Source organism: Mytilus galloprovincialis, chromosome 13 (genome assembly GCF_965363235.1).
Source record: "Mytilus galloprovincialis chromosome 13, xbMytGall1.hap1.1, whole genome shotgun sequence".
NCBI classification, from domain to species: Eukaryota; Metazoa; Mollusca; class Bivalvia; order Mytilida; family Mytilidae; genus Mytilus; species Mytilus galloprovincialis.
Window position 1 is genome coordinate 21,969,261 of NC_134850.1, and position 23,665 is coordinate 21,992,925.

At 33.0% G+C, this 23,665-nt stretch overlaps 1 protein-coding gene across 1 annotated transcript; it reads right to left on the minus strand.

Moving 5' to 3' along the window:
* Positions 1 to 8,309: 8,309 nt before the first annotated feature.
* On the minus strand, positions 8,310 to 20,154 carry LOC143057286 (succinyl-CoA:acetate/propanoyl-CoA:succinate CoA transferase-like). The gene is made up of 8 exons (XM_076230571.1): positions 19,948 to 20,154; positions 15,798 to 15,950; positions 14,430 to 14,672; positions 12,910 to 13,098; positions 11,704 to 11,919; positions 10,402 to 10,539; positions 9,226 to 9,363; positions 8,310 to 8,749 (listed from the first exon to the last, which is right to left on the minus strand). The coding sequence occupies exons 1-8, from the start codon at positions 20,123 to 20,125 to the stop codon at positions 8,565 to 8,567; spliced, it is 1,440 nt and encodes a 479-aa protein (XP_076086686.1). The 5' UTR covers positions 20,126 to 20,154; the 3' UTR covers positions 8,310 to 8,564.
* Positions 20,155 to 23,665: the final 3,511 nt, after the last annotated feature.

Below are 23,665 nucleotides of genomic sequence, written 5' to 3' on the forward strand. Positions count from 1 at the left end.
ATTGACCGGACCTAAATTCGTGGTTTTTTACCAAGTCATAGAAGCAAATATGTCTTTTGTCTAACTTATTGGTCATTTTTTTTAAATCAGCCACACAAATTCAAATCGAGATTATCATTGCACTTTTCCTTAGTTTGTTCTTAAAAATTGTTTTGACAGCTTAAAGTATGAGTCGTTTTTTTTCTGTCGAACATCAGAAGGTGGTAATATTATATGTTAAAGCTTCTTAAAATTACTGCTGTTAAACTTAATATTGATTTGGAACGTTTAGTTTGATCTGAACCGCTCTCAAAAAGTCTGAATAATAAATTTTAAGATATTTTAGTCTTTCCCGTCAGACTTATCCACAGCAGTTCATTCAGTTTATAACCGAAAGTTGTCTGGCTATTATTTAATATCTGTTCAGTTTATGTTCATACTATACAGCAGTTATATATTCAACAGTATATATTTAGACCAACAACATATTGAATTTTCGAAGAAATTACTGTACAGGATTGAATTGCCTTCATGCAAATTGTGTAACTAGTACTGAATTTATCGTAATAATTAAGTCTGAAAACTGACTGATACCTCTGAACATGACTAAATAAAATTTTGTTCAGGTTAAGATTTGGTGACTGTTTTGGACTAAAGTTCCTTAAAAACCATCTATATTACCTTCTCTCTTATTCGCATATTTTATATCTCATATATTTATTAGTATTAATCTACATTAAATATATTGTATCAAAGCTTTATAGAAGACACATTATGTCAATAATATGCATGTGTGTGTACAAATAAACAAGAGCGCACACGCTAGAATATATCGACTGTTTTTCATTTTTAAATGTATGTTAAAAGTCTGTAAAATGGAGGATTGACCAAAAGTCCAAAAGTATCACATATATTTAACATTATCAATTTTCTTTGAAAATGAGGTCACGGTCGGATGAACCATGACAGGCAGATATGTATACGTTACAATTATAGTGGCCCTATTGCTTATGTACTCGAGAAACAGACCAAACCACAATATTTTTACGTTGACCAATTAACCATGATAATGAGGTCAATGTCATATGAATCATACAAGACAGACATTAACACTTTACAACCTTTCCATACAACAAATGAAATTGAAATATTGCTTATAAAATCTGAGAAGACTGAACCACTAAAACTGAAAAATGTCCAATGAACCACGAAATGGACGTCCAGGTCGAATAAACCTGTCAGTTAGAAATGTACAGCTTACAATCATTCCAGACACCAAATATAAATGATAGTTAACAAAGGTACCAGGCTTATAATTTGATACGCCAGACGCGCGTTATGACTCATCAGTGACGCTCAGATCAAAATAGTTAAAAAGCCAAAAACAAGTACAAAGAGCCTTGGGGACCAAATATTCAAAAACAAGAATGTGTCCATAGTACACGAATGCCCCACTCGCACTATCATTTTCTATGTTCAGTGGACCGTGAAATTGGGGTCAAAACTTTAATTTGGAATTAAAATTAGAAAGATCATATCATAGGGAACATGTGTACTAAGTTTCAAGTTGATGTAACTTTAACTTCATCAAAAACTACCTTGACCAAAAACTTTAACCTGAACTTCGCACTATCATTTTCTATGTTCAGTGGACCATGAAATTGGGGTCAAAACTATAATTTGGCATTAAAATTAGAAACATCATATCATGGGGAACAAGTGTACTAAGTCTCAAGTTGATTGGACTTCAACTTCTTCAAAAACTACCTTGACCAAAAACTTTAACCTGAAGCGGACGGACGAACGGAGGCACAGACCGGAAAACATAATGCCCCTCTACTATCGTAGGTGGGGCATAAAAAGTTGTGCCAAATACGGCAAAGGTAGTCTTTGACTGGGATAAGAAAATTCAGTCACAAATTGACCTATTGCATCTGAGATGAGGATTTGATTACGTAATGTAATTTTGATCACCGATCTATGGAATACGGTGCCTGACAGAAGAGTAAACTATGCGAGGAACCCATATAGCAAATATTGTTATCCTATAACTCATATTTAAGTATGTATTATGTATATTTAAGCAGACATTAAACCATGAAAATTAGGTCAAGTACAAAGGACATATGACAGACTAAAACTTCGTAATCAAAGTATAAGCATGGAGTTTTTCTTAATTTCTGAAATATCACGCTTTAATTTATAAGTGTATGCCGTCGACTACGAATTGCCATTTATACTTCGACTTTCGTCAGAGGCGAGACTAAAATGTTCGGACTAGTGAATGTATATTCGCATTAGACATTATACAATAAAGGCAACAGTAGTATACCGCTGTTCAAAACTCATAAATCCATGGAAAACAAATTTGGATGAAATGTGGAGGGGAACAAAACTAGAGGCTCTAAAGAGCCGGTGTCGCTCACCTTGGTCTATGTGAATATTAAACAAAGGAAGCAGATGGATTCATGACAAAATTGTGTTTTGGTGATGGTGATGTGTTTGTACGTCTTACTTTACTGAACATTCTTGCTGCTTACAGTTATCTCTATCTATAATGAACTTGGCCCAGTAGTTTCAGTGGGAAATGTTAGTAAAAATTCACAAATTTTATAAAAATTGTTAAAAATTGACTATAAAGGACAATAACTCTTTAGGGGTCAATTGACCATTTCAGTCATGTTGACTTATTTGTAAATCTTACTTTGCTGTATATTATTGCTGTTTAAATTTTATCTCTATTTAAAATAATATTCAAGATAATAACCCAAAACAGTAAAATTTCCTTAAAATTATCAATTTAGGGGCAGCAACCAAACAACGGGTTGTCCGATTCATCTGAAAATTTCAGGGCAGATAGATTTTGACTTGATTAACAATTTTACACCATGTCAGATTTGCTCTAAATGCTTTGGTTTTTGAGTTAAAAGCCAAAAACCGCATTTTACCCCTATGTTCTATTTTTAGCCCTGGTGACCATCTTGGTTGGTTGACCGGGTCACCGGACACATTTTTTAAACTAGATACCCCAATGATGATTGTGGCCAAGTTTGGTAAAATTTGGCCCAGTAGTTTCAGAGGAGAAGATTTTTGTAAAAGCTAATGACGGACGACGGACGACGGACGCCAAGTGATGGGAAAAGCTCACTTGGCCCTTTGGGCCAGGTGAGCTAAAAAGAGAGAATATGCTCGCAAAAACAAGTTGGTTTACAATATTTCTTAAATTGAATGGGAAGGACCATACTACATACTGGAAGTCAGTTAACAAATGTCACAATATTTGCGTTTTATATAGATTTTAACCAAAGGAACCTAGTTCCCTATTGGGATGAATAAAGATAACTATAGTATAACGAATTTAAAAAAGAATACGTAGACGAAAAAGAGAGACGAAAGATACGGACAGTCAAATCGAGATTACAACAAAAAACAATAGGGGGATCGCATCATCTCAAATAGGAGATAGACCATGTCCTACAACAGGGTGAGCATCTTCTGCTTTTCATATATCAGTCGCATGGAGAAATTCAATCCACATTCCAACAAAAAGTTACAATTGGGATTAGGATATTATCAGTAAAACTTCAGATTAGAGGCCATAAATGATATATAATAAACTTCAAGGCTGCAAAAAAATATCAGTAACGAGTTGAGACACAAACAGATAGTATTCGTCAGCCAATTTGTGATGGTGACAGCAAAACTTATATCGCCTATTTCACTTTGATTACAGTGACTTTGACTATGACTACGCCTAGGAGATTTACCCTGTATGTCATTCAAATCTTTTTGAAATGACAAATAGGAATAAGTTCATAAGTTCTCAAGCATAAGGGAATTGAGTGATAAGGACTCCCCGTATATTTTATTTAATTTGTTATACTGTCCCATACATGAATATAATGGTTTAGGGGTGGTGATCCCGACCATTGACAGGTTCTCAAACAAGAGGGAGTGGGGTGTCCCAGGGAGTCCCCCTATATTTCATTTAATTTGTTTTATTGTCCCATACATTAATATATATGGTTTAGGGGTGGGGATCTCGATCATTTCCAAGTTCTTAAACAGGAGGGGTGGGACAACACCGTGGACTCCCTCAAATTATTTTCATTTGATTTGTTTTATTGTGGCATACAAGTATATATATTGTTAAGAAGTGAGGATCGTGACAATTTACAAGATAAATGTACATTTTCAATTTGAAGGGGGTTGGGATGACACCAAGGGACTCACCCTATATGTTGTTTGGTTTTTTATTGTTGTCCTTTTCTCATTACAGAAGACCGCATGTGTCTATCACTAACTGATTTCGAGAAATAGTCATTTGAAAATTTAAAAAAATAAAATCCCATGGAAAATATAAATGACTTGTAATTACAGATTTTCGGTAATGAAATATTTCATACAATTGTTCTTTGACATCGTAGCCAAATGACAGGAGATAATAAACTAGGTACAGATTTCTATTGAGCACTACTTCCTATGTGCAACTTCAAAAGTTTTGGATAGTTCGACCATCATTTAAGGTTCTTGGTCATATTTTTGTATTTAAAAAATAAAAGTATGAAAAAAATGTCCAATTAGTTATAAATTACATAATTGCCAGCTAGATGATAACAATGGCAAAATATTCCAGCATTTATTGGGTAAAACACAAATCTAGGGTGCACGCATAAAGCAGCTTAACTTGTTAAAAACCAAGAAAGATATGTAACTCAATTTTAATGTATACTTCTCATTTTATAAAACTTTTCATAAAACCAGGTGTGCATGCACAGTATAAAAGATATTGCAAGGTGTGATCATTTCAATTCTGATAACACCAAATAACTTAAAACTTATGTATAGCAACTAATTACATGATGTATAATATATTGATAATTTGTCGACAAGAAAAAAAGGTGTCTAAAAAAAACAATATTTAGTTTAGGACGCTGTCAAAAAGGCAATAACACTGCATATAAACAGAACTGCCATATACAATGTATAATACATAGCTTTAAAAACAATAACTAGAGAAAAAGTTAGTTACTAATTCAATACTTTTATTGCATGTAGAATTTAGTTTTTCAAGTATATTTCCTTGATAAATTTTAAAAAAGCTTAATAAACAACAAGAGGCTGTCACAACGACAGCAAACCGGATTTATTAATAGTTATTTGTGTCCTGGCAATATCACAAGAACCATTACTGATGAATGGTGAAAGTGAAAATCGTCAATATCAAATTTGACCTCCATTTTGTCATCAGTATCAACATATTAAAATTTGAAAAGCTTAGATTGAATGGTTCATGAGTAAATGCAACAACGTGAATGGAAACGCCATTTTACAATCTTTCAAGAACCATAACTCCTGAACGGTAAAAGTCAAAATCGTCATTATTGAACTTGACCTCTATTTTGCCATCAGTAACAACATATAAAAATTTCAAAAGCTTTGGTTGAATGGTTCATGAGAAAATGCACCGACACGACTGGAAACATCATTTTTCAATCTTTCAAGAACCATAACTCCTGAACGGTAAAAGTCAAAATCGTCTTTATTAAATTTGACCTCTATTTTGTCATCAGTAACAACATAATAAAATTTGGGAAGCTTTGGAAGAACAGTTCATGCGTAAATGCACGGACACAACTTGAAACTCCATTTTTCAATCTTTCAAGAACCATAACTCCTGAACGGTAAAAGTCAAAATCGTCATTATTGAACTTGACCTCCATTTTGTCATCAGTAACAACATATTAAAATTTGGGAAGCTTTGGTAGAACAGTTCATGCGTAAATGCACGGACATGACTGGAAACTTCATTTTTCCAATCTTTCAAGAACCATAACTCCTGAACGGTAAAAGTCAAAATCGCCATTATTGAACTTGACCTTCATTTAGTTGTCAGTAACAACATATTAAAATTTTAAAAGCTTTGGTTGAACGGTTCATGAGTTAATGCACGGACATGACTGGAAACTTCATTTTTCCAATCTTTCAAGAACCATAACTCCTGAACGGTAAAAGTCAAAATCGCCATTATTGAACTTGACCTTCATTTAGTTGTCAGTAACAACATATTAAAATTTTAAAAGCTTTGGTTGAACGGTTCATGAGTTAATGCACAGACAACATTTGATTGCCGCCCGCCCGCCCGCCCGCCCACCCGCCCGCCGTACATCCCCAAATCAATAACCGACATTTTTGTCACAAAAATCCGGTTAAAAACAGCAAAAATTCAATGCTAGAAATGATTGTGATGTTTATTATTGAAAAACTTGTTGTTAAAATAAAGACAGAATTTTAAATTCAACAATATCATTTATACATTTTTTTCTGAATTCAAAATAAATAATCTTTTAATTTTGTCAGTTGTTCAACAACAGCTATAAAAATTGCCCACAAACATTACTGGTGTTACAGTATTGTCTTTAGCCTTACGTATACCAACAATAAACTGAATAAAAATGTTGTTTTTTTCTTTTTTGCCCTGACAGAGTGTCCATTCATTTTCATCTATGAAGTTTGAATGACCCTTTGGTATCTTTTGTTTCTCTTTTTTTTAAATAAATTAAATACAGAGAATAAGCATTTGGAAAACAAATTAACAAAAACTTAAATAAATCAGTACAGGCAATCAGAAATATACAACATATATATATATACAACATATATATATGTTGTCATTGATGGCGATCTGATGGATAAATCTGTTGTAGAGTTGTCACTGACTCAGACGTACTTATATATACATATATTTATACATTTTCCAATTACTGTAAGAAAGGTAATTCTGATTAATCTATATCTATATACATATTACACTTCATATCAATCTTAACATATGCACCAAATTAACCATAGAAAACAAATGTAGAAAAACATCACACATCTAACATATCTCTTTCATTGTCCTACATCAGATAAAGACAATCATATCATACATTTTTTTAGTTTTGCTAATACCCAAGTAATTTTTCAAATAAACAAATAAACAGTAAAAACTTATATAATGATATTCTAATGTACATATATTGGTTTTTATTTTGCCCAATGTAATAACAATTACCATCAACTTATGCAATGATACATGTATATACAATATAACACGATTATTTTATACTGAAATAAAACATTTTGATTTTCATAAAGTCAAGGCCAGGATAGGGTCAGCAAATTGAAGAAATCTTACTTGTATGAATACAACTGAGCTAGTGTGATATAATAACCAAGTGTTAATCAAACTTTTCCACAATGAAAATATTGTTATATGATAAATATAAATAAAACAATCCCTCACTGGTTGAAGCAGGAACATTATGATAACATGTTAAAATATTTACATGTTTGCCATATTTTTTAACTATATTTCGATGTTATTTAGCTTATGAATAGCACATAAAAATATGTGTAAAATTCAAAAATGTTATTCATGATTTAAATCAGCAGTTTTATAATTTAAATAATCTAATACTTTTTGAACAACAAAAGTAAAATTCTTATTCTTGAAACCATTATAAAAATATTTCTGCATTCTAATTTTTAACTGCTTTAACATTTAAAACCTATTTCGATGTTTTAACTTTAATATTTTTTTACAAAAAGAAACAATAGCATACATTTTTTATAAATTTCAGTTCACTTTTAGTACTATATATATTATATTATAAAATAAGTCATCAATTCTTCAAGCCACTCAAGACCATAACATTTCTTTCAGCGGTTTAAATTTATCATTATATTCAGTCTGACATGAACAAATCAAAGCTTGACTATACAAGTTTTGCTATTTCATACACATTTCATGGAATACTTAAAACTAAATGTATATGGCACAAGTGTTATCCCAACTTTCACTATTGCTGCAGCAATGTCTCGATGTTTAATCTTAACATGCTTAACTGTATACTTTTTAGAGCTAGTTGCTTAACTGTTGCTTAACTGACACAGTTTTTCAGACTTATGACAGAAAACAAAAAAAAATTTAGCTTTTTTTGCTGATTTTTGTATTCAAGCACCTCTGATGAGTCTTCGGAAGACAAGTATGCGTTAGTCAAATTAGGCAGAATCTTGGGAGGGGATGGTTTTTTTTTTATTAAATGCTATTTAACTTTGCATGTGGCAATGAGGTTTGTATTCAAACGAAATTAATCTGTCATACAGCATGTACAGTGTAGGTTTTAGTGACTTGAAACGCAGAATACAATACCTGAAAATATTCACACTGAGTACAAGTATACTTATAATTAAACACAAATCTAACAAACAAACATATTTTTGTCGCGTTTATAGACATAATATTCTGAGGATTTCTTCACTCAGGCCAGACAAATATATACTCGATTCCTGACTCAAGGAAAAAAAGGATAGGTAGGTAACTAAAGTTCATTATTCTGATTAATATTTTATAAAGATAATAATATGGAAATACTCTTTAGTTAAACAGTGCCTATCCATTTTAGTAGCCATAAAAAATAAAAGACTAGGTAGGGAGACAGGAAACAGAAATGTATTTTCTTTGGCCTTATCGATCAACAACTCATTCAACCTTTTACATCCTCCATCAGCCATTTTGATACAATCGTACAAAAACAGATTTACGGAGATGGCATGCATTTCAGCCTCTCAAACGCTGCCTTTTCTAACCCTTCTCTATAGTTTGGATGTGCTAATTTGATCAGTTCATAAGCTCTTTGTCGTAGATTTTTACCAAAAAGGTTGCATATTCCGTATTCTGTTACGATGTAATGAACATGTGCTCTAGTGGTTACCACACCAGCCCCTGTAAAATAATAAAAAATAACATACTACAAATTCTCAAATAACAGGGTGAATAAAAAGCAATATAATTGGTACAATTAAAATTAATATATAATTGACAGTCGCAAAGGAAGATACCACTATCTCAAATATTACTTTAATAATGACTTTGTTGATATATTTAGAACAAATACTTGATGCATGCACTATGTAAAATTAAAGTCATCTTCCAGACAAAGTATGGTTATACAAATATGCACCATTTGGTAACTTGAATATCTAAGTATATATTTACTTTCAGTGATAAATTTCTTGACATGCTTCATAATTAAGGGGATTGAATGCCTGAATGTATATACTTGTATATTTGTATTTTTAGAGAAGTATTAAGAAAGATTATGATATCAAAACCTTCAACTACCAAGCTACCCAGCTACCTACTCGAAACTCCTTACACCAACTAAATCAGTTATTATTATAGTATAGTTTAATCCTTACCAGGTTTAAGTGAAGGAACAATTCTTGAAGTTATATTATCTCCCCTGGTAGCTGTAGAGGGACATGCTACAACAGGTACACCTTCCCCGTCCAAACTCAAGGCAGCTCCTCTAATAAAATCTACCTGACCTCCAAATCCTGCAGGTAATATAAATCGTGTATGTACCTCAAACAAGGTAAATCAAAAGTATAAAAAATCTATAAAATAGGGTCTACAAACACATTTATGGAATGACCCATTACACATAGATCAAATTTATCAGTTCAGTAATTAAATACCCCCTTGTTTTTGTTTATTTGTCTTCTGATTGAGTTCAGCCATTTCAATTGATATTTTATAGTGTGTCTTTCTATGTTGTAATGTTTCACTATTATTTGAGGTCAGGGAGAAAGTTGGCACCTATTAAACAATTAAAACCTACATTTGTTTGCACCTGTCCTGTCAAGAACCTGATGTTCAGTGGTTAGCCTTTGTTGTTGTGGTTCATAAGTGTTTCTTGTTTATTATATAGATTAGACAGTTTGTTTTCCTGTTTGAATGATTTTACACTAGTCATTTTTTGGGCCCTTTATAGCTTGCTGTTTGGTGTGAGTCATGGCTCTGTGTTGAAGACCATACTTTGACCTATAATGGTTTACTTTTACAAATTGTGACTTGGATGGAGAGTTGTCTCATTTACACTCATACCACATCTTCTTATATCTATTTTAGCCTATCAGACCTATTTATAGACACCTTCTTACCTGTTCTCAGCAAATTTCAAGCAAATAAAAATAACTTCTGGACGATTCATATACATTTTATACTGTCTATTAATTTTGCCACTCTTTTAGTGTTTTTTCATCAATTGTTCTATACTCTTCCTTTATTAAATTTTTTATTGAATTTGCCATATTTGGTTTGTTAAGTTTTATTTTTTAAGCAAACCAAGTTCTCAATAACAGTAAGAATATCAATAAAAAGAAAATTTATATAAAAAATCAATATACTTGAGAATCCAGTATCCTTTAGTTTTATTCACAACATTCCCACTTAAGCATTACAATGAAGAGAGAGACTGCCAAGTTTTACAGCAAATGTTTTCCGACAAATTAATAATGTCTGATTAACATTAAAAAAATGCAGAGCTCTGTCCTGTTTCACAAATACCGCCTGACATGTTTTAGAAAATTTACCTGTATATATCATAGAACCAATGGAATCTGCACACACTTGGCCAGTAAGGTCTATTTCCAGACATGTATTAATGGCTGTAACTCTGGGATTCTGACAGATTAGTGATATATTGTTTGTAAAACTACAATCACACAGAGCTGAAGCAGAAACAAAGTCAATTTATTATAAGAACTCATTATCCACATTTATTAACATGATTAAGGTGGTACCTAACACTACAGGGAGATAGCTGTGTAAAATCTTCTAAATGTTTTAATTATGTTGTGTTTCAAGGGAATATTAAGCTTCTCCATGATCAAAATAAGTGTTTGTCAAACTGCTATATAACCAGTGTATTTTTTCTGATAAAACGGTTGGTTCAATTTTTTTGAAATTTTTATATTTTTGTCAAAGGGTCAAAGTAAATACTTTGTCAAAATTTTAATGAAAATTAAACAAGCCAAATTAATTTTAGTGAAAGTGTTGGGTACCATCTTAAGTGTAAGATTTCTAGAAAATTTGCATTATTTTGTTATCTTATTTTCCCTTCATAAAACTATTTTCTTTTGAAATTTGTATTATATCTTTCTATTTTATTCATGGGTATATCTTGAGATGTTTTCGTTGACTTCCTCATGGTATACTTTAAAGACCTCTTACTATTCAAATGATAATTGTTTGTTTTCATTGACATTCATTGTAAACATTGTTAATGATTTATCAGAAAACATAAAAATCAGTTTAGCAATAAAATCAGTTCCACATCATTTTTCTTCTGTCTTTTTCTCAAAAATTGGACCCATATGCAAAAATGTAAAACATAAAAATGAAAGACATAAAAAAAAGTATTTCTTATCAAATCTTTCTTGAAATATTGCAATACCCACTAAAAATATTTCTAGTAAATTGTACACTTCTACTTTATATAGAATTAATATAGGTTTACAAACTCTTCTAAATGTCACAACTGTTATTGTAGTATGCATTTGTTTATGTGTTACATATTTGATTTTCATTCATTTTTTTTACATAAATAAGACCGTTAGTTTTCTCGTTTGAATTGTTTTACATTGTCTTTTTCAGGGCCTTTCATAGCTGACTATGCGGTAAGGGCTTTGCTCATTGTTGAAGGCCGTACGGTGACCTATAGTTGTTTATGTCTGTGTCTTTTTGGTCTTTTGTGGATAGTTGTCTCATACCACATCTTCTTTTTTATATTGTATAAAATTGTCATAAATGAATACATATTCAAACAACCCAATCACAACAGAGTCAAGTTTCTAAAAACTTAATATCATTAATTCTACTACAAAAGAACTTACCTACAAAAGAATTATCGTCTAGGAAATCATACAATCTTTTTGTTCCTAGTGCGAATGCACTGACAATTTTTCCTGTTTGTATAGTTTTATTAGCGTTGGTTATTGCCCCTTTCTCAACAAGATCAATGACACCATCACTAAACATTTCAGTATGAATACCTAAATTTTTGTGATGACTTAATTTATCAAATACAGCATTTGGCAGGGATCCAATACCTAAAAAATTAAATAAAAAACATGCATACAATCATGGAGTTATTACAGTTGCTGTCTTAATTTTATTTTGGTTCACAAATACCTTTTCATCCTGAATTTCTACTTCTACGTTTAATTCTGGTAACTTTGGATTCATTATTTTGGTTAATACCGGTACATGTAGCAATGTTCATGGATTAAGGAAAATTAGGAAACATTATATTTTCTCATTTATTTAATTTTGTGGTTTTGCCAATTTCTTCTTACAAGCCTAAATAGTAAATTTGTACATTGTTAAATATTTAAATTTATGGTTCATCTATACACGTTAAATTAACAAAAATTGGTATCTCAAGAAAAAATAATGAATCCAGTTAAAACTATTCAATTAAAACTGTGGTTTGTCAAAGAAGATATACCAACAAGTATGTGTCCAACTTTAAATATAAGGAAGTAGAACTAGACAGAGAACAGGTATATAATCATCTTTTTTTTTAGCCAAATGAAGATGATGAGTTTTACTACAAATCTTCAGGAGAGGGGTAGGGGTTTCAACAAAGTTGTGCCCTTCACTTAATAAAATTAAAAAAAATAATAATCAATTTTAAATTATGAGTTATCTCCCATGATTAAGATTAAATAGTTTTTCTACATCTTTCGCAAAAAAGTAATATATAAGAAAAAGTCTTGCTTATTAATATTATTTTCACTAAAGCAGTTTACATGGTTTATTTCATTTAAAAAATCTGAAATGATCAATTGCACACCAAGATGGCTATTTATTCTAATTAAAATAGTTTTTCTACATCTTTCGCAAAAAAGTAATATAATTATAAGTGTCTTCAGTTGATTTTAAAGTCTTGCTCATAACTATTATTTTCACTAAAGCAGTTTATTTCAATTAAAAAATTTGAAATGATCAATTGCATTCCAACATGGCTATTTATTCTAATTAAAACTCACCCCTGTAAAAAGCAATCTAAATCATAATATCAAACTATGTAGAAATACCTGTTTGGATAGTTGCACCATCTTGAACTAGATCATCGGCAATTAATCTGGCTATTTCGTGAATTTCTGGTGTAAGTTTCATCCCTGTAAACTCTGGTAACAATTCGTCATTTTGTACCATCACATCTACATGGGAGCTGTGGATTATACCATCCCCAAATGTTCTTGGCATATTCTCATTTACCATTCCTGTTAGGGACAACATCAAAAGTTCAATGTAGGATAAAAAACTTATTTCACATAGTTTTTTCACTGACCCCCCCCCCCCCCCCCCCCCCCCCTGTTAACTTAATTTGGGAAAAATTGATTTACCAATAGGGATATATGTAAAAATCGATTTTAGATATACAAAATTTGCAGAATTTTAACCCCCCACCCCCAAACTATTTGATTTAAGTTTTTTATCCTACATCGATCTTTTGATGTCGTCTCTTATTTATTAAACAAATGAAAGAAATAGATGGATAGGATTAATGTGTGTCCGATACATGTACATGTTAGACTATTTACCAGGTTTGTAATAACATGAACAACACAACGGGTGCCACATGAGGAGCAGAATCTGCTTTAAGTCTTACGACACACCTGAAATCGCCCCCAGTTTTTCGTGGCAGTTCGTGTTGCTTAGTCTTTAGTTTTCTATTGTGTGGTTTGTGTACTGTTTTTTGTCTGCCATGTCAATTAATTTTTTATCTATGAGTTTGAATGTCTCTCTGGTACATGTATCTTTCGCCCCTCTTTAAGCATTCATTATTGGTATAGACAGAAAAATATTTATTCTGTCACTATTTGTTGAAATTGATTTAAAAGTTACACATATTACCATAATAATTAAAATTCTAGACATTTAATTAGAAAAAAACTTGTTGCTTTGACCTAGTTGTTTGTGTTGTGTATGGATACATGATATAAAACCCTTCAATGTCTGAAATAAAGATTATTTTGCATAATCCTATCTTTATTTTGCATAATCCTATCTTTATTTTGCATAATCCTATCTTTTTTCCAATTAGTCCTGAAGTGCTGTAATTCAGAAACATGTACTATTCAGAGCATTTATAATTGCAATTTAAATATAACGTATCAGATGATAAAATGGGTGGGTTTTTTTTAATATTGTGATACGCAAGCAATCAAATTATTTGCACTGATATATATCATTGTATATCTTGTAATGATTTCAGAATTTACAATAATTGGATAAATTTTCTTAACTCATGTTTTGCTAATCTGTTTGCATAATTGAATATCAATGGTACATTATTCAAACTTGGTGTGAAATTATACCTTAATACTATGTGCCTAAAAATCTTATTGAAATTCCTTGTTCTTCTATGAGATCAGAAGTTTCCCATTGTCAACAATAGATATAAGAAGATTTGGTATGAGTGCATGTGCCAACTCTCCATCCAAGTCACAATTTGTAAAAGTAAACCATTATAGGTCAAAGTATAGTCTTCAACACGGAGCATTTGCTCACACAGAACAGCAAGCTAGAAAGGGCCCTAATGCTCACTTACCTATAATGTATTTAGCATTCTGAACAGCAGATCTGGTACAGTCAACATTGGTTCCCAGGGAACAGAAACCATGTTTATCAGGTGGGCTAAGGGATATCAAGGCAACATCAAGATTAAACAGCCCTCGACGGAATAACAATGGAATCTCGCTCAAAAATATAGGCACAAAATCCCCTCTTCCTTCATGTACTGCTTGTCGAACTTTTGGATCAGAAATGTAGAATGAATTGGTCCTAAATATTCCTGAAAAGGACAATATTTGGAATAAGTACACTGGTATAAAGAATACTAATGAAATACCATGATAATTTCACAGGTGTGCATAGGCTGTATTTTCTCTGACTTCATACAACAAAAGGTGTTGTCAAGACTTAGTCGATGGTAACTTCACGTATTCATGCCAATTGAAACCTAGAGAGAATGCATAAAAAAGATACAGTTCTTTGAATTTCAAACTTACATGTGACTTAGTAATCATTTGATATAATTTGTCCGAAAAGTAGTACAACACTGTAAAAATATTGAGAAAGCGCAGGTGGCAGTTTTTTTAATTTTAATTTACTGTCTTAACGGAAGTCTTGTCTTTGACTTTTAAAAAAGTCCATCCAATGACGGAATAAATATCCTGACATCTTTATTTTCGTTTTCCTCCCAAAATAACCCAAACAGAATAATCATAAGCTAGGATGACCAAATGTGACTATGCATGGTACCTATATATAAAACAATAATGCATGATGATTAATTTATTGTGAAAGGAAGTGAAGTGACACACAAAATGAGGTCTTTTCATTTAATAGTATAAATACATGAGATATATCAAATGTTAAACCATAGAACTTTAAAAAGTATGTAAAATAATTTCTAAAATGAACTGCTTCACATTTATAATGTCATGGCCTTTTAACATTTTAAGGTGGTACCTAACACTACAGGGAGATAACTCTGTAAAGTCAGCTAAACGTTTTAATTACGTTGTGCTGTAAAAGGAATATTAAGCTTTCCAATGATCAAAATTGATTTTTGTCAAACTGCTATATAACCAGTGTAATTTTTCTGACAAAACGGTTGGTTCAAAATTTTTGATATTTTTATATTTTTGTTAAAGGCTCAAAGTAAATATTTTGACAAAATTTTATGAAAATTAAACGAGCCAAATAAATTATAGTGAAAGTGTTGGGTACGTCCACCTTAAAGCCAACTAAGTGGCATTGACTTTTTTTTTTTAATCATTGAAGGACTTACGTTTGTCTATACTTGCTTACAGTAACTGAAACATTAGAACTTTGGCGGAAAGTTGTCTCATTAGCATTCATACCACATCTTCTTTTTTAATATTAAAACACAAATACAAAGCACCCTGATTACCTTCATATTTTTGGTCACTGAACACACAATCTAACTGTGTTGGTGCATGTATCACCTCTATACCTCGAAGTTGGTTTTTAATTCCAAAATCTGCTAAACTTTGTATCAGTTTCAATGGCGAAGCAGCACCTCCTTGTACATAAACTCTCTGTTCTAAAGAAGAAGAAAAAATTGTTAATTTAAGAAATAATTCATGGAAGCCATAGATTTGTTGGAAATTTACACATGGCCTGGGCCGTGATATTCGAATTTTATCCTGAGCGTTAGCGAGGGATAAAATTAACGAATATCACGGCCCAGGCCATGTGTAAATTTACAACAATTCTATGGCTTCCATGAATTATTTCGATTCTAATAGGACAAATACGATCATTAAAAAACTGAAGCGATGATGGGTAGCCTATACCGTGTGTTTGGCTGTTCTATTTTACCCAATGTTCGATAAATGTAAAACAAATCTAATAAACCTGCATGAATGATTTCTTAACTTACCGCTAGAAAAAAAATGTGAATACTTTTTTTTACTTCTCAGTAAACCCAACATTTGCAATTTTAAATTTACATTTTTTATCGTAAGCTACCGTCAAATTCACTGTTGACATGTTGTAACCAAGGAGCCGCCATGTTGACTTGCTGAACTCAGTAAATGTGCGAATAATGCGATAGAACGGAAAACAAGCACTTAGCAACACCTACCTCAATACTTTATTTAAATGCAATTGTATCCGAGTTTAGAAGGTAAACGCAATAGAAAAACCTTCAGCTTTGACGTTTTCTTTCGTATGACGTCATGTTTTGAAATGACGTTAATGCGCCAAAATCATTACTGGAATTTCGCGGAATTTTAATTTATTTTGTTTTTGTCCATTTTTCCGTTGTCTAATGTGTAGATTCTTTTTGTTATGCGTCAGGATCAGAATATTAATGTTCTGTAGGGTTTTATTCAATTGTAATTGTTAACACAGCGAAATCCACAACCGTTTACACGTAGGTTACGATACATGTGGATTTACGTGGGAGGCATATTTAAACAGCCATTTGTGTACACATCTTGGAGTCTGCGCTAAGTATAGATATATCGAGATTTTTATCACGGTGTTGTTTATAAAGCGAAAGAAGTACGTCATATTAGAATAAGAAATTATTGTAATGCTTTTCTAATCATGCTAATGCAAAAGTATCAGATTTGCATGTGGCACCTGTGGTGTTGCTCATGATATTACAAACCCAGCAAATAGTCCGAATCGGTAGGTCACATTGAATTTCATGGAATTTTAGGAAACATTATTGTAGTTACGACATTAGGAACATATCTGTGAAACAGAAATTTAGTAAATAATTTAAGTCAACCAACTTGTGATTGCATCCGTTAAATTTACAAAGGGATGATTTCAACTTCACAATAAAATTTGGATCTCTTGGTTTAATAAGTTGGTCGCCATCCTTCAAGTGGAATGTGAATTAAGAGAAGGTACTTAAGGAACATAAATCATTTTTTAACTACCCTGCTGAATGGCGATTCTAAAGGTGTTTGAAACTTTGGGGTCAGACCCATAATACGACAGTCTCATAATCCGACAGTCCTGTAGTCCGACATACCGATAGTCCGACAGTCCTATAGTCTGACGCACAGTCACTTGTCTTTGAAAAGCATGCCTATAAAGACATGGAACGATTGTAAATTATTTTTTTTTATACAAAAAAATCATGTGTCAAATCGATCAGTATGACGTCTTCATACCTGTAAACTGACCCTTATCCTGCGGATGTAACCTGAGAAAAATAGATAACCCGGGAATTTTGAAAATGACCCGTTTTCACCTGGATTCAGAGCCTTCAGACTGATAACATAAGTGATTGCAATACCGGTAAATTCATATTTCTCCTTGGACAAGAAGTTCAACTAGCTGTGTAAACTCAAATTAACTGACCCATTTCAGTGCATGGCTTCACTTGACAGCTTTGATGTCAAACAAATTGTTGATTAACAGTTATTACCTAAGCTTTATATCGTTTTAAAATAATTGTGTCTTTCAAAGTTGTTTTAAAATAATAATTTAAGTTATTTCACCTTTTTTTCACCTTTCACAATATACATGTACTCCTTCAACTTACTTTTTTTTTTTTATTCTAAAAAGATTAACTAATCTAGAATAAATTGAATGCAAAAACATATCAGAACAAGGATGTGTCCCAAGTACACGGATGCCCTATCCGCACTATCATTTTCTCGATCTGTTCAGTGGACCGTGAAAAATGGGCAAAATCTCTAATTTGGTATTAAATTTAGAAGGATCATATCATAAAGAACATGTTTTACAAGTTTCAAAATGATTGGGCTTCAAGTTCATCAAAAACTACCTCGACTAAAAAAATGTATACTTTTACAGTGATAATGGACGTCATACTAAAATCCGAATTATACACAAGCATACAAGAGACTAAAATTAAAAATCATACAAGACTAACAAAGGCCAGAGGCTCCTGACTTGGGACAGGCGCAAAACTGTGGCGGGGTTAAACATGTTAATGAGATCTCAACCCTCCCCCTATACCATGTATACCTCTAGCCAATGTAGAAAAGTAAACGCATAACAATACGCACATTAAAATTCAGTTCAAGAGATGTCTGAGTCCGATGTCAGAAGATGTAACAAAAGAAAATAAATAAAATGACAATAATACATAAATAACAACAGACTACAAGCAGTTCACTGACATGCCAGCTCCAGACCTCGATTAAACATCTTGATAGATTATGTCTTATCATACATGTATGAATATCAGGCACAATCGCCCGCAAGGGGTTTAGAATCATACTATCATAAAATATATGAGAAGAACATAACCCGTGTCATGCCAATAACTGTTTTTTAAATAAATGTCAGTCTCTGCATGTTTTATTTAACCTTGACCTCATTGCACATTGTTCAGTGTTCAGTTTTTTTGTTTGGTCTGAAGTGTTATACGACCGCAATTTGGTTGTCACGTTGTCGTCGTCAGCGGTCTCAGAAGTCCTTTGAAGACACTTGGTTTCCGGACAATAACTTTAGGGAAAGTGAATAGAAATCTATGAAATTTAATCACAAGGATTATAACCACTAAAAGAAGGCTGGGATTGATGTTTTTTAATTTAAAATCTTCAATGTTTTACTCATTGATCAATTCAACTGGAATTTGAATAAAAATTTGGTGCGAACGGACCTATGGCGCGAACGGCCCCAACACCGAGAAGAGACAACCAATTTATAACTTGTATGTCATTCAATCTGATATAGTTGTTTTCATATGATCTTCGGGGCCAATGCTGCTCAGGTATGTTCATGATGACGAATAACGGTAAAATAATACATGTGACATATATCACATTCTACCTCATGTTACATACACACGCATGCACATGTGTGAAAACAAACTAGATTAGATTTCATTATTAAACTAGATGAACAGGAATTGAATCTTATATTAATGACATTATCAATTTTTTCAAACAGTCGGTATAGGATATAATTTTTTATCCACTTAAACTGCGCATGATTCTATTTTTTAAATTTTACAAACTGCTTGCGTTTCAATAGTTTATTCATAAGCTTATATATATCGTACAATATCCATATTCTTTGCAGCAGAAGTGTGTCGGACCAACGGACTGTCGGATTAACAGACTGTCGGATTATCCGACCGTCGGAATATCAGACTGTCGGACTACTGGACTGTCGGAATTAAGGGGTGTCGGATTATAGCTACGCTCCCGAAACTTTAATAGAGCAGGGATCCAGGTATGCCTTTTTAGTCGAAAATGACATCTTAAAGGCGTGCCAAATTGACGTTATTTTCAGGTGACAACATGATTCAAGAAATGGTCTAGCTATAATCTAGTCCAAATAATTATGACGTCTTGGAAGGCTATTTTGAATTTTTGCTCTGAAGCTTTCTGTTCATGTAAGGCATCGAAGAAAAAATACATAATATCCTTTCAAGACGTCATAATTATGTGTACTTGTGCATTTTTAAACATTTCGGGTGTCATGTCATGTCATTATTTGTCATTGCTAAAGGTTGTCATATATGCATATGTGTTTTAAAAAAGTTTATTCGTCACAAACGCTGAATTACTTTTTTACCCGGCAAGTTCCCATGAGATACCTACTCGATTCAACGACGGTGACAGCTTCTTCAGCAGATTTCCACACGGGTTCTTTTCCATGGATCGGATGAAAAGGCTCTGGAGAATACAGATAAAATGTTCTCTTTGTCAGCTGTCGTGCAGTTGCATAGTTCAATGGCAATAACCGCCTCACAGACAGCCCTACTTTCAAGGCCGACATGATTGTTTTGGTTGTTTCTCGGGGTCAAGGACAAGTCAGAATTCCGCAATAATAAATATATGAGTTGTCTCCCTTCGGCTAAGAAATAAAGGTGGGAAATTTGAAAATAAATCTCTTCGTGATCAAAATAATTAAAAGTTAACTATATTAAATAAAGATGAACTAAGACGAATAAAATAAAATCGAACAGAATTGAATAAAATTGAAAAGAATTGAATAGAATTAAATAGAATTGTACAGAACAGAACAGATGAGCTAGTAAGGGGACGAAAACATCTTAGGGAGCTACCATTTGATTTTTATGGGGGGGCTAGGATGAAATTTGAAAAAAAATAGGCAGGACAGGAGTTTTTAGTAAAAAAAAAAAGGCAGGATGAGACACTTGCAAAAAAAAAAGTCAGGACGACAATTTAGGTAAAAAAAAAAAGGCAGGACGGAACAGAATGAAAAGTAAAAAGGCAGGACAGAGATTATAGCTAAAAAGAAATGCAGGACAAAATTTTTCATCCTACCCCCCCCCCCCCCCCCCCCCCCCCATAAAAATCAAATGGTAGCTCCCTTAGAAGGTTAAAAGTCACATTTTGCCAACCTAGCCAATCAATTAGAGCCCACAAATGCTGATCAAGATTATTTTAGCTTAATTGACTCTAAATATTCCCAAATCATTGAGATATGACAAGAAGTGTATGACCATGAAGTTGTTTCAACTGAAGAATTTGAAAAAACAATGAAAAAATTTAATAGAAATAAATCAGCAGATATTTTTGGAATAACAAAAGAATGTTTAATATTTAATATAAATGCATTGTTATAACAAACTATTTGCCGGAAGACTGGCATTCTGTCACCAATTTAAAGAACAAAGGTGATGTTGTGAATTAAAAAAAAAAACTACAGAGGAATAAGCATTACACCAACTATTTCAAAACTGGTAGAAACCATCATTAAACTTAGAATTAATCCAGATATCATCTTTAATCAAAATCCTATGCAACGAGGCTTTACAGAAAATACTGCTCCTCTAATAGCATCCCTCATTACAGTATGGAGGAATATAAAAGAAAAAACAAATATCTAAAAAAAAACCTACACTATTTGGAATGCTAGATGCAAAATCAGCCTTTGACGTGGTTCGACACACAAATTTAATAAGAAAATTATATCATTTGGAGATTTTAGAACAATGTATACTGTTAATTGACAAAATCTATAAGGAAGCCACAACAAAAATAAAATGGAAAGGACAAATTTCTGGAGCATTGTCCCTGCTTATCAACTTCTAGCAGGTTCTTTGGACTGGAACCGCTTGGGCCTTCAGGTCCCTTACCGAGGTTTGGGCGTATATGTAAAAATGACCTAGCTACGACACTGACGTGTGAGACAAGGTGGTACTCTCATTACCGATTTGTACAAGGTCTACGTCAACCAACTCTTGGAAAACTTAAATGAGTAAAATATTGGCGGGAAAATAGGACAGATTAGCTTCTGTGCCCCCACTTGTGCAGACGATATTGCTCTTTTAGGAAATAACCCTCTTGATCTAAAAATCTTGATCAACATAGCTTTCGACTACAACCAACGCAAAGGTTACTTAATACTACAGCCAGAAAAAGGCGTTGTACTACCAGTACTAACAAGTAACATATGAGGAAGAAAAATGGTTTATGAGGGATAAATTAATAATGCCTGTAGTTAAAAAAAAACATCTCACATTGGAATTCAAATAGATTGTAGAGATACAACTGCAAGTACGATCGATGAGAACCAGTGGCGGATCCAGAAATTTTCATAAGTGAGGGCCCACTGGCTGCTATAGAAGGGGCCCACTGGCTGCTATAGAAGGGGCCCGATTTCCAGTGGCGGACCCAGAACTTTTCATAAGAGGGGGGACGGGGCGTTGACTGACCTAAAAGGGGGGGGGACACTCCAGTCATGCTTCAGTGATTCCCTATATGATCAACCAACTTTTTTTCACGTAAAAGGGGGGGGGACGGGCCCCCAGGGCCCCCTGGATCCGCCTATGATTTCGTCACGCTTTAGTGATTCCCTATATAAGCAACCAAATTTTTTTCTCTAAAGGGGGACCCGGGCCCCCTGCCCCCCTAAATCCGCCTCTGAGAACCTGAAAAAGCCAGAAAAACACTTTATAGCCTAATGCATCAAGGACTGCACGGAGAAAATGGACTGGATCCTATAACCTCCGTTAGCCTTCTACAAACCTTTGTCTTTCCAGTAATGTTTTATGGTTTAGAAGTGTTAGCGGATCCAAAAGGGGGGGGTCCGGGGGTTCGAGCCCCCCTTTTTTTCGGCCGATCAATACATTTGAATGGGGACATATAGTTGGAACCCCCTTTGTCCTGTGTTGGAAACCCCCCAGCCCCTTTTTAAAATGACTGGATCCGCCACTGAGAAATGTTAATACCTAATGGCAAAAAAAAACATTGGACTTAATAACAAAGCAATACAAGAAAATAATAAAACAAATACTGTCACTACCAGTAATTGTAGCAGATCCAGCAATATAAATAATTTCTGGCTAACTCCCGGTAGAGGCAATAATACACAAAAAAAGCATTAATCTTATTTGGGAGTATTTGCAGAGCAGACTGTACTGCAACAAAATGGAGAATTGCAGAAAGACAACTTGGTTTAAAAAATGAAAAAGTAACAACTGGTTAATTGCTCTTAAAACAATATTTTTAAATATGGAATTCAAGACCCTTATACATCTTTAATTGACAAAACGATAACAAAATTGAAATGGAAACACATGATTAACCAAAAAGTCAACACTTATTGGACCGAACAAATACAACAAGACACTTTGATGTTCAGCTCTCTACAATACCTTGGTGGAATGGATCGCATAGAAAAATGTCACACAACCGCAACTACTTGCTCGGCAAATGCTCGAGAAATTTCAAGAATCCCAATCCGTTTAAAGATCGTAACTGGTAGCTATATACTGCAAACCAAAAGAGCCGTATTCAACAACACTAATCCTGATCCGACTTGCATGTTAAACGGAAAAAGTGGTGAAACTCTAAGGGGACGACCATTTGATATTCTGGGGGGAGGGGGGGAGGAGGATTTGTTTTTGATCGGTTATTTATTTTTGTAAACTAAGAGGACAGATTATTCATTTTCTGCACTATTGAAGCAAGATTTTTTCATTTTCATTAAAGCAAGGGACTGGTTATTCATTTTAACAACTATATTCATGATAATCGAAAATATACAATTTTTAAATGATTTGAGTATTATAAATAATACATGTATAGTCAAGTCATTATGTACCATTTAATCAGAATTAATCATCATTTTGGGCAGAAATGAATCTTTTATATTCCCAACTGCATATCTACATGTATTGCATACATTCATAGTATTCAAGTTTGGTTGTAGCTAGACTGTTTTAAAAGTATCGGCAAACATATGTCGCCGAGCGGAGCAAGTCAAGTTTTTTTTAAAGTGTTTTTGAGCCACTAAAGGCCCAAGAAGCTATAGAACAAATGATGCAAAATCATGCTTTCTGGGTGT

What these genes read in the sequence shown, in the direction of transcription:
- LOC143057286 (XM_076230571.1), bottom strand. Translation starts at nt 20,125, where the DNA reads ATGTCGGCCTTGAAAGTAGGGCTGTCTGTGAGGCGGTTATTGCCATTG. An exon ending in GAATGCTAAATACATTATAG is followed by an intron (nt 13,099 to 14,429) that starts GTAAGTGAGCAT and finishes TGTCCCTAACAG; the next exon opens with GAATGGTAAATGAGAATATG. An exon ending in TGTTCCTTCACTTAAACCTG is followed by an intron (nt 8,750 to 9,225) that starts GTAAGGATTAAA and finishes ATTATTTTACAG; the next exon opens with GGGCTGGTGTGGTAACCACT.